Source organism: Macrobrachium nipponense, chromosome 24, assembly GCF_015104395.2.
Source record: "Macrobrachium nipponense isolate FS-2020 chromosome 24, ASM1510439v2, whole genome shotgun sequence".
Lineage (NCBI taxonomy): Eukaryota > Metazoa > Arthropoda > Malacostraca > Decapoda > Palaemonidae > Macrobrachium > Macrobrachium nipponense.
Window position 1 is genome coordinate 3,907,958 of NC_061091.1, and position 11,400 is coordinate 3,919,357.

General features: G+C 39.7%; 1 protein-coding gene across 5 annotated transcripts; it reads right to left on the reverse strand.

Moving 5' to 3' along the window:
• Positions 1-1,600: 1,600 nt before the first annotated feature.
• Positions 1,601-11,095, reverse strand: LOC135205090 (serine/arginine-rich splicing factor 7-like). Of its 5 annotated transcripts, none has more exons than XM_064235414.1 (5): positions 10,943-11,095; positions 4,459-4,670; positions 4,102-4,278; positions 2,620-2,868; positions 1,601-2,016 (listed from the first exon to the last, which is right to left on the reverse strand). In XM_064235414.1, exons 2-5 carry the CDS (start codon positions 4,653-4,655, stop codon positions 1,950-1,952), a joined length of 690 nt encoding a protein of 229 aa, XP_064091484.1. In that variant the 5' UTR covers positions 4,656-4,670; positions 10,943-11,095; the 3' UTR covers positions 1,601-1,949. The 5 variants fall into 5 exon arrangements, 4 of the variants coding, with proteins under 4 accessions (XP_064091484.1, XP_064091463.1, XP_064091473.1 ...); XM_064235393.1 differs by lacking the exon at positions 10,943-11,095 and adding an exon at positions 10,652-10,803; XM_064235403.1 differs by lacking the exon at positions 10,943-11,095 and adding an exon at positions 10,652-10,801 and having other exon boundaries at positions 4,123-4,278.
• Positions 11,096-11,400: the final 305 nt, after the last annotated feature.

Here is an 11,400-nt window from a genome sequence, read left to right on the forward strand (position 1 = left end):
TGTCCACACTAGCAGGCACTGGCCGACGGACAAACATTGTTCCCATAGCCCATTCCTCTTTACTGACTGACCAAGTACGGAGCCAGAACAATGTGATTGCCTAGTAGAACTGCTTCATTAGTAAGAGAAAATATAAACAGATGAAGTGCCCAACAGGCATGACTGCTTTTGTGGACAGGTCATTACAGGTTTCAAACACCCTTGGATTCTACTGCTGTACTATTATTTTCGCTACATGTAGCACTCGCGGAACATTGGTCCTTAATGGACACAACGTATCTTCATTTCTTATTACAACTGCCAGTGTTCTGACTGCAACCAGCGTTACAGTAGAATGAAATCTCTGTAGTCATTCTGGTAGCCTTAACCTTTTAACACCCACATTGTTGAAGCATCTGCAACTTTGTGGTTTTTTCCTATCACTGCATCACTGTAAAGACTACTCTCTCCTGTTGTTGAACTCACAGTCAAACTGGTAACTATAATACTGAATCTAACTTCTCAGTCTGACCCCTGTAATGTAAGAGCATGATAATGAAGTTACATTACTGTAATAAGTAAATTCTACAAGAATGCCTTCATATTAATTGCACTATTGTAGGGCTTTTTTCCTCACTTGTGTCCTATTTGTCAGATTTCCATCTTTGTAAAAATCCAGAGGAGCAAGAATGCATTGCTGAAGAAACATGTCCAGTAGTGCAAATTCACAATGAAATGAATAGTTTGTTTGTATGGTGTTTTTACGTTGCATGGAACCAGTGGTTAATCAGCAACAGGACCAACGGCTTTATGCGACTTCGAAACCACGTAGAGAGTGAACTTCTATCACCAGAAATACACATCTCACTCCTCAGTGGAATGGCAGAGAATCGAACCCGCGCCAACTGAGGTGGGACGCTAATACCATACCAACCACGCCGTTGAGGCACTAATGAAATTAAGTGTCCAACCAGACCACACCTAACTCTCCCATGGGGATAGCCTGATCATCATATGCCATGTTCACAAAACATTTGGTCATCTTCTAACTTCAACTTTTTTTCTTTCCTTATGAAAATATTTGCTCTCCACTGCAGATATGAAAAGGCAGTAATAATTATCTGATCTCTCTTGTGTGCATGGCAAGATATTTTGATTGATTACAATTGCACAGTAATGTGCATCTGACCTCCAGTTCTATGAAATGACAAATTTTCAGACAATTGTATTTTTCATACCTACAACCCGAGGTCTTAACAAAAGTATAATTTTCTAGCACCTAGCTGGATCCAGTTAAAGATTGGAGATGAAAATGCAAGGAATCTTGTGAGATCTGGCAGCGCGTGCGTTTATCGAATGAAAATTGGTCAAAGACCGCATGAAGTAATAAATCCAAAGCTGCTGAAACTCATGAATGGTGAAAGGAGAGCATTTTCCACTTTCAATGTATTCCTTAAGTACAGTACTACTCTCTCAATCTCATTTTTATTAGCACCACCACAATTCAACCAAGGCCATGGTCTGTTTTAACATACAAACATTCATCCAAGAAAAAAAATACTTGTCCGAATGCACTACCATCACACAATAATACTAGATAGGTGAAAATTCATAGTAAGTGGAACTTCTGATTTTTATTTAATCAATACACTGATATTCAAAAAGGCTGGAATGTGACCAATACAACAAATACCAAAGAGGAGACCAATGAATCCTTTATATTGATACTTCAGACATTCAAACCCAAATGACTGAAGTAGCAGTCATATTAAAACCATCAATAAAATTCAACACTGTAATTTCTGTCCTTTGTTATAAGGCAGTTCCACTAGTAGTAGTTTACTCGAGTACTGAGGGATAGTTTCTACACAATTTCAACCTCTAACAAAAACAAAATTGAAACTTATCAATTAATCAAGATGTGCAAGGTACAAAAGAGGATTGCTGCTTGACAGAATGCAAGTTACACATCAGTCATCATTCATCTCTTCTCTTGGACTACCGTTTTGTCCTGGCGATCGGGATCTGCTACGGTCTCTGGAATATAAAATTATGCATAAAAATCTGTATAAATCAAAATCTAATATAAATTTTATTTTGGCAGCAACAAAAATCACACAACTCTCCATAAGTTACTCTCAGGAAAATACAGAGAGCAACTCGACATCTTGTAATTATTCAAGTAAAGAAAAGAAATAACTATTCAAGGGTTATGCATGAATCTCTACCTAGATAATGAACAAGCCACAAATGCAAATGCACTATTTAAAAAAAAAAAAACACACAAACATCTCTATTGTGGATAGTTTACACACACATCAATTATATTTGCAAAAATATCTGATAAAACAAAATGCACAAATTACCCAAGCCAAATTTTGTTGAAAATATGAATTTTATGAAAATACACTTCCATCTATTTTTCAAATTATATTTTTTCAAGAAACAATAGTACAGTTAAGGTCTTTCACCTGTATCAAAACAGGAAATTTAGTACTACTAGTGTATCAAAAACTCTCCACCAACCTTGATACAAAAAATATATATTACAAACTTCCAATTCACCCCCATTGTCTAGAGATGGGCAAACAAACAACCAATGTATACTAACCTATAGGCTTCTTTTTGAGATATACTTACCCTTTCTCATCATGTGATCGAGAACGTTCCCTTTCTCTTGTCTGAGACCTGGATCTAGAACCTCCTCTAGAACGGCTGCGATCTCTTGAGCGTGAGCGTGATCTAGACCTGTCTCTAGAGCGACTCCTTTCTCTCGACCTTGAATGATCCCTAGTCCTACTCCTGGACCTGTCACGAGAGCGAGATCTAGAGCGTGTGTAAGACCTCTTCCGTCTGGGAGAGCGACTTCTACTTCGGGACCTCGAGTACCTGTGCGCAAAAAGCCGTTAGCACAAAGGAAAGATGTCAACTATCGGATTAGTGCAAATCCAATGCCCTGAGTAACAAGGATGCCAGTCTGGCTATTACTTCCAACCCTCTCACGATCCTACATGTAAGGGGGGTCTGCCATGCACGAAAATAGGGCCTGGATCTTTGGGGTAGGAGGAGAACCGCTTCAGCTCAACCTGGCGTGTATAGGCATGACAAGCGCGTTTTCAGTTACATCCTAAACTCGTTATGGTCTACCCAATGTACTGAAGTGCTAATCAAATTCTAATGAATTCCAAATGACTAAAATCTCCATAAAATCTTTTCTACCAATTATTTTATATTCTTACTGGCATTAGGAGACCATAAATCAGATTTGCACAGACACTTCGATGGATATAGCAATTACTTACATGAACTGCCTCTGGCTGAAATGATATAAATAGAAGTAAAGGGGACTAGGAAACTCAGTGAGTAATCTACCTAAATTAAAATAACGATCAATTAAATTTTACATCATTAAGCTTACTGTGCCTCTGTCTAGTCATGTATCTCAGAAGGTTGTCTGAAGGTCTGACGTTCGACCACGTAGGTAGGTAGGGTCATGTAACTGCGGTGTTTAACCTGCGCTGAACGCTCATGTAACTGCGATGTTCAAGTAGAGCACGATAGAGTTCTACGCTGAATGACTGGCAGGCAGTAAGCTTTACAAATGAGGCCATGAAGTTCAAGGAGTGTGGCCAGAAGGAATTCAAGATGGAGTGCGATGATCTCAATTGACAGAGCGACGATCTTACTACTCGTTTGGGAATGGGGATCTCAGCCGTTTTGCCTACAAAATATGAGTGTGTTTAATATCAATTCCTTCTTTTGATAATTACAACCCCCTTATCTTTTACTTAGTTTCTCTTTTTTCTTTTTTTTTTTTAATTAGACCACACAAGGCCTTAAGACAGGGCTAAGGCAGATTTAGCATCACAAGAAAGGAACTCCTTTGAATGGAAATAAAAAAAAAAAGTAAAACAAAGAGAGGAAAGCAGCTCCCATTATGACCTACATGAACCCTAGAATGGACTTATTCTGGCCAAACTAACCACTCGACCACCAACCACCCCTCCCAACTACACCAAAAAACTTTGCTTACTGACCTAGTTCAGGACTTTAGGATTCGAGCAATAACCACCAGATGCAGAATCGTCATTTCTTATTTACAAAACAAAAACAATACGCTACCTGGAGTAACGTCGGCTGTACCTATAGCAATCCCTGGCGTAGTGTCCCCGTTCGCCACACTCATAGCATCGGTCCTCTGGATGAAAAGGGCGGCCTCTGCGAGGTGGTGGGCCCCTGAAACGGCCTCTGCTTTTCCCTGTGGATAGTTCTACACGCACCCGGCGACCACATATTGTTCTGAAAAATAAAATTTTAAAATACTTCAGACCTTGAAAATTTCACTGCCACTGCCATCTACTACTACGCACTGTCTTATGACTACAAATCTTCAGTCTCTAGTAGGTATATATTTGTTTTGTACCCAGTAACAGATCCACAGTGCAAAGCTCGTAACATTCCATAAACCAAGACACCCACCTTCCATCAAGTCCCCTGACTGCATCTTCAGCATCTCTTACATCTTCAAATTCCACAAAGGCAAAGCCAGGTGGGTTTCTGGCCACCCACACATTTCTCAGGGGACCATACTTTGAAAAAGCTTCCTCCAACTCTTGCTTGGAAGCACCAGAACCCAAGTCTCCAACATAGACTTTGCAGTCTAATGCTGAAGGCATGTTTACAAATACACTCTGAAAAGAGAAATACTTGATTTAGACCTGAAGTTTATTATGCTACCATTAAATTATTTGCATGTACAATAAAAAACATAAGTTGAGGATATGTTGAAAATGACATTTTTATAATAAAATTAGGTTTTATGTATATATACTTACCAAGTAATTACTTAGCTACGACTATGCATATACAATAACACAAGTTATGGATATCTCAAAACTAAGAAACATGGTTACCATCAGTATCTGCCACCAAGCCAAGCCACAATGTTTGTTACCATACATAGGTAGTGTAGTTCAGTAAGAATGATAATGTTCTAAAGGGTCCACAATAACACACAGTGTAAAAAGTCCATGTATAATTTTGCACAGTGTAAAAAGTCCATGTATAATTTTGAAGACTTTACAGAAAGCTTTCGAACCCTTACCTGGGTTCATCTTCAGTCCAAATGAACAAAAAGTTACAAGTACAGGGTTCATCTTCAGTCCAAATGAACAAAAAGTTACAAGTACAGAGGTAAATTTTAAAAAAAAAGTGTCGTTGAAGATCATTGACAACGGTCGTTCGCTCGTTTTTTAAATTTACCTCTGTACTAGTCGGAACTTTTTGTTCATTTGGACTGAAGATGAACCCAGGGAAGGGTTCGAAAGCTTTCTGTAGTCTTCAAAATTATACACGGACTGTTTACACTTTGTATTATTGTGGACCCTTTAGAACATTATATATACTCTCGTGATAAAGAGTTTTTCCCTACTAAATGATAACAATTGTAAAATCTGTTAACACGACCCTGCTTTGTGTACAAGGGTAAAAAATTGTTTTCTATAAAAAACAAAGGCTTTAACAGTTTGCCTCAGCAGGAACTACGAAGTCATTCTGCTGCCTGCTAGTGTACGTACAGGTATTTAAACACCAGTAATTTTGACGAATACTAATTACATTACAGTTGTACTGCAAATAATTATACAATGTTCACAAACATTTACATACCAATACCAATGGAGAACTATGTTCTTCTAACTGATGTTTCAGGATTTGTATTACTGCTGTCAAGGTTTAAAATATTACCTACATTGAAAGTAGTGGTCAGTACACATTAATAAAATCCTACAGTATTCCAACAAATGAAAATTACCAGTGCACACAAACTAATAAAGTTTATAGTAATGACTTAATGACAGTATTAAAGACATTATGCTATACTATAGGATAACCGCTTACTAGGAACCATTCATATTTGATTGCATCCAGATTCTGATTATTTTGGTCACCCTTTTAAAAAAAAATTACTTCCATGGCCATGATACACCATGGTGGGAGAATTAGGCCTACAGGCTTATCTTGAGGGTCAAAGTAAGTTGAAAGGATACACAAAAAGGTTACTACCACTTTGGGTTAGGGGTCACTCAAACCATTAAATATAGCATAAGGGAAGTGATGCTTTCCCATCTGTGCTGGAATAGTTATTAGGAGTTTCAAATTCCTATAAAAAAAAATACCAAATTCATAAAATCTGTACTCTTCTTAAGTATACAAGCCATAGCCTTTCTAATTTTGGAATAGGAGCTGATCCAGAGTCAGGGCTAAGGGCTAAGGGCTTCTGGGCTATAGGTCTAGTAGGCACTTTAAATGAATGTGACCTAACCAACCTTACACTATCTAACCTAAGTTGTTGTGCCTTAACCTGGCTGTCTGGATCACCACCTACCACCATTCAGTCTTGACCCATTCAGCCTTCTACCCACAGAGTATATATATCTTACAGTTCATTACCCCTCAGGCAAATTGAGAATGATGGATGACAAGTACTGCCAACAAAACCAATCCTAACCTTTCTAGAATGCAGTTTCCTGACCTAAACAGACCTTACCTTCTTAACTTAGGGCACCATGGCCCTCTGTATGGGTACGTATAAAAAACAAACAGACCCACCGTCGCTCAAAGTGCAAGCGAAGTGTAGGACAAATAATTAATTGTGCATAGTAAAAATTAATGAAAAACTGAGGGAAATGCAAATGGCGCCATTGAGGGGGGAGGATGAATAAGGCCCTGCCTTACATGTATCGAACCATGACATCATGGTTGACACCAGAAATGAACATAAGAGATGAGGAGGAGAAACGTCGACTGAAAAGAGAAGTGCCTCATCAGCCGATACTTGGATCACAAAAGTGACGTCCACGTCACATTCATCTAAACTTGAAACTTTTAGCTCTCCCAAGTTTTGCCCAGGTCCCAGCAGGGGCTTAATATACTCTTAAGACAGTTGATTCCCAAAAGGCAGCAAATTACCCCAGTTGGTACAATATAAATATGAAGGGAAAATAAAAAATAAATGTTCCTATGAAAAGAAAATCCCTGACAAGTCAAAACACCTGCTGAACAAGTTTACCTTTATCTAGACTGGAAGAAGCCAATCTATAAAAATTGTAACTGGGAGAAGAAAAGTGGAGGCAGAGATGGGTTTCCTCTAATATGAAAAGATAAGTTTGTATACGTACCTAGGAAAATGTTGTAAATTTGGCATTTGTCCCCAAGGATAAAAGAAATTTATTGCCTAACGTGTAAGACTATCAAAAGTAATTACAGGGTGACAGGCCTACTTACCTACCAAACGTTGGGTTACCGAAGTAAACGGTAATCTTGTAATTAACAGAATGTCATTATATAGTACATTAGTTTGGGACAGTTAACTTGCAGTAAAGCTACAGAAAGGTCTGCAAGGACTATTACCTTTTAAAGTGATTTTCATCTACTTTTAGTTGTGCTGATGAAGGATGTGTTGTTTGTCAGTCAACTGTCAATTATTAAACCCATATCTCTACCAGGTAAACATGGTGGGGACTTCGGGAATGTGGGGGTTTTGGGTTGGGGAAATCGTTAGGGGAACCAAACTGCCGCTGTTATGGAAGGGTTCCACACATACGCTAGTCACAAGGGAGCCATATGTTCAAAAAGGGATTGGCTAGGATACCCATTATAAAAGGACCTTTAGAGTAGATGACCGAACGGCGACATAACGGCCACATCTCTCCAAACGTGGCCATTCCCTGAAAAAACTTGAATTATACTATTTTTTTCATAACTTAGGAGGAACCCCTTATGTTGAGGAATGTACAGGTCTGTGTGTGTAGCCAGGATGGGCCACAACTCTTAACCAACGCTCATGGCAGCAAATTAAAGTTCTTTTTCAGGAAGGTGGCCATATTCAGGGACCGGTGGCTGCCATGTCGCTGCTTGGTCATTTATCCTACTAATGTATACCCTAACCTAACCTAGTAGGCAATGTCACCTTGCCAGGAGGGCTCTCCCTCCAAACCCCTGGCGAGAGGAAACCCCTTTTTCCCCGAAAGCTCCCCTATAACAATGTAAAGCGCAATAGCATCCCAGGATGGCCAGCATAAAAATTAGGGGGTTAATTACAGTCGACCAAGAAAAAATTTAAATTCTTGATAAGCAACCAAAATACTAGCTACAGTAAATGACCAAGTGTCAATATACCAGCCACCTCTCCTACAACGTGGCCACCTTCCCGAAAATGTACTGTAATTCGCTGCCACTAGAAGCCGAGGTTCATAGATATCTTTGAGGAAAAGAAGTACCTACATAAAGGAACTGGAAACAAAAGGAAGTGTGCTTCGTAATGAAAGCCAGACTGAATATGTTGAACTTAACGGCTAACTTCCAGGGTAAATTTAAGGACATCTGAAATATGCAGTGGAGGAGGACACCACCAAACATTTGTCATCACAAATAACCAGATCAAGACAAATTTAGGGCATTGAAATCCCTTAGCAGAAAGCTGGGAGAGTATAAGGTGAAACACAGCTGTGCGACCATTAATCGGAAAAAGGGCCACTTTTTCATTACCTATTGGTGAAACAATACAATTCAATAAGTATATTATTCAAAAGATTGAAGTTTTGTCAACAAAATGATATATGAAACTGCCATACGAAGTAAAATAAGCATGCAAAGTCTTCGTAAAATATGTAATCAAGGCAGTTTTTCGATCCAATATGGCGTGGTATGGTTGCAAGTGCAATTCTATTCTACAATCACAGTCATATCCTTCACAACATTCATTTGAACAATATTGGCATATATATGTGACTTTTACTGATATTACTCAAAGATTGTAGTTTTAATCACCACAATACAACTTACTTTTTGTTGCCTATAATAGTGAAAGTATGAGAAATCTTATTCCCAGGGTCATGGTTTGAACTGAAATGCATTTTTACCTTTTAATCGGTGGTTTTATCCTGTCATCACAACTGCATATGGCTAGACTTTCTTCAACTTCTCTTTAATAGCAAACTATGACCTTAAATTCTTATTTGGGAGAAAACACTTACTTCGTGAGGAAAGTAAAGTAGAGGTCTAGAGGTAGGTGTTGCTTCCACGGAGGTTGGCTTGTGACTGGCAGAGCTTTGCTTTAACTTAGCTTACTGGCAGTGCTAAGGTTACTTTTTGGGAAAGTGGTTGTGCTACCATACAGGTGGCCGCCTGGCCGCACAGTGGTGTATTACCCTAAGGATAGCCCTCAAAATTATGAATGTTCTTAAAAGGTGGTTGGGTCAAGTAAAGCAGATATCTAATTTAGATACATCTGTAATTTTTTTTTCGGGGGGGTTACTATTGTTGCAAAAAAGGAAGAATAGACACATGAATTATACATTTTGAAGTAACAAAGTTCAACGAAACGAGTAGAGCAAACATGGAAAAAAGCTTTGCACCTTAGAGTGTAGGGTGTCCACAACAGTGCTTGTGGAGCAAGCACTTAGGAACCAGGAACCACAAGCTTCAAAAGAGTTGCTGCCCATCTGGGCAGCACAACAGGACCCCTATACTCCTCTCGAAATAAGTGTTTCCTCTGTAATTCTAGGCAATAACTTCACAGACTTCAAGAAATGTTCCCGCGAATACGACAGCCTTTAGGGATGAGGGCGTTCAATGTACTTCATTGTGTTTAGTACTGCCCCCTTGGGGTTTAGGATTCTAATTTCCAAAGAAATACCCCACACTGAGTTAGCTAGATTTACCATTTCATCCAAAATATTGAAAACCTTAGGGCATGGCCTAATTAAAGTTTTCAGGAAGAAGTGGCAGTTATGTCGCCGTTCAGTCACTTACTCTAGTTAGGAAAAACTAGCATAATTAACTAAAGGTTTAATGAATAGCCTAAGGGGATAAGTCAACATATTGTCAGTAGATATGTAGGTAGTCGTATTCTGCGGTGGCCTAGACTATGGCAGTTGCAGTTTCCTATGCAGTTTTAGCTCCTGAACAAGAATTTCAAGTAATATTTATTCGGACTGTAATTAACCCCCAGGGGCCAGTACTAAACACTGCGAAATACATGGGACGCCCCAATCCCTAGTGGATGTCGTATCCACGGTCACGTTCCTTGCAGTCCGTGCGGAACTACCTTATTCTGTAGAATTACCTATACAGTACCAGGTTGACTCCCAAAAACGGTTAAAATATTGTACAGGGTGTCCATAAGGTTCCAGTACCAGGTACTGGGACTTTATAAGACACCCTGTACTTTAAAAGTCGGTACCGTGAAGGTACTTCCCAGGGGGTGGGGAGAGGTCTCCTCCCTCACGCTTTTAGCCCCCCCCCCCCCCCCCCACACACAATAGGGTGTCTGGGTAGGTATTACAATAATTGCCGTGGTCTTTGCGAAAAAAAAATCTGGGTAGGTATGACAATTACGGTCGTGGCCTTTTCGGGAAAAAGAGAAAAACTATTACAATAATGGCTATGACTGTCGTAAAAACAAAGGAATAAAATTGTAAATGACGGAAACCAAAAATTGGGCCGCCCAAAAACCGGGTGGACATTCAAGTTAAGCTTTTCGTAAGCACAACGTGTTGTACCTCGTAGGAGGGAACGCCTGTCAAGCTGCCATCTTGCCTTCCGACGAGACCCACTGCCAAACTTACCGAACTGGACAACTTACGCGAATGGAAACGCAAAAATAACTCACATTATAGACAGAAATCGAAAATTCTGACAAGACATCACGATGCACGATGACTGCGCACCTATGCGGGGCCGGGGGTGTGAGTGTGTGCGGGTGTCCCGGCCCGAAATCGCCCCCAACAGCCAACATGGCGCCGAAATGCCTGGCTTTGCCTCGCCGGGTGCAACGAAACAAGTTGGACCGATTTACGGCGGAATATCCGTGGAAATTCTAATCTATACGCCATTACAACGATGCGCGGATGTCCGCGCTTCAATTCTAAACTATATTTACGTGAAATATTCGCATTCTTACCCGTAAAGGAGCTCGTTCTCGGAGGAAGTCTACTACGTGTTAGTCTGGAGCTCACTATGTCGAAGCTACGTACGATAAACTCGAAATTCTTCTTCGCCCCGCTGCTCCCCCAAGTCACCCTCCCAGCTACTCTTCTTCTTCCGTCTAACTGCTTAAACTTCAGGACATGGCAACTAGGTAGTCGATTTTTCGTATTTTATGGATTGTTTATCACATATTATTGCTTTAGATATACACGGATTCATAAAAAACAATCTCAAATCGCCTCTAAATCGTAAATGAAGTAATGAACCTTCCACATAACGGTGCTCTCGCGAGAAAGAGAGAAACCATTGAATGGTTGTTGAACATTTAATTACAGAGATGCAACGACCTATTATATATCTACCTATGATACAAAAAATATATTTATACAAAGTAGTCACTTTGGCAGAACAAACTGTTGAAATAAAAGTGAA

Excerpts from the sequence above, each read along its gene's own strand:
- LOC135205090 (XM_064235393.1), bottom strand. The coding sequence starts at position 10,777 with ATGTTGGCTGTTGGGGGCGATTTCGGGCCGGGACACCCGCACACACTC. Across the intron at positions 2,869-4,101 it reads TACAGCCGACGTTACTCCAG|GTACTCGAGGTCCCGAAGTA; the intron begins GTAGCGTATTGT and ends TTTTGCGCACAG. Across the intron at positions 2,017-2,619 it reads CGATCACATGATGAGAAAGG|AGACCGTAGCAGATCCCGAT; the intron begins GTAAGTATATCT and ends TTTATATTCCAG.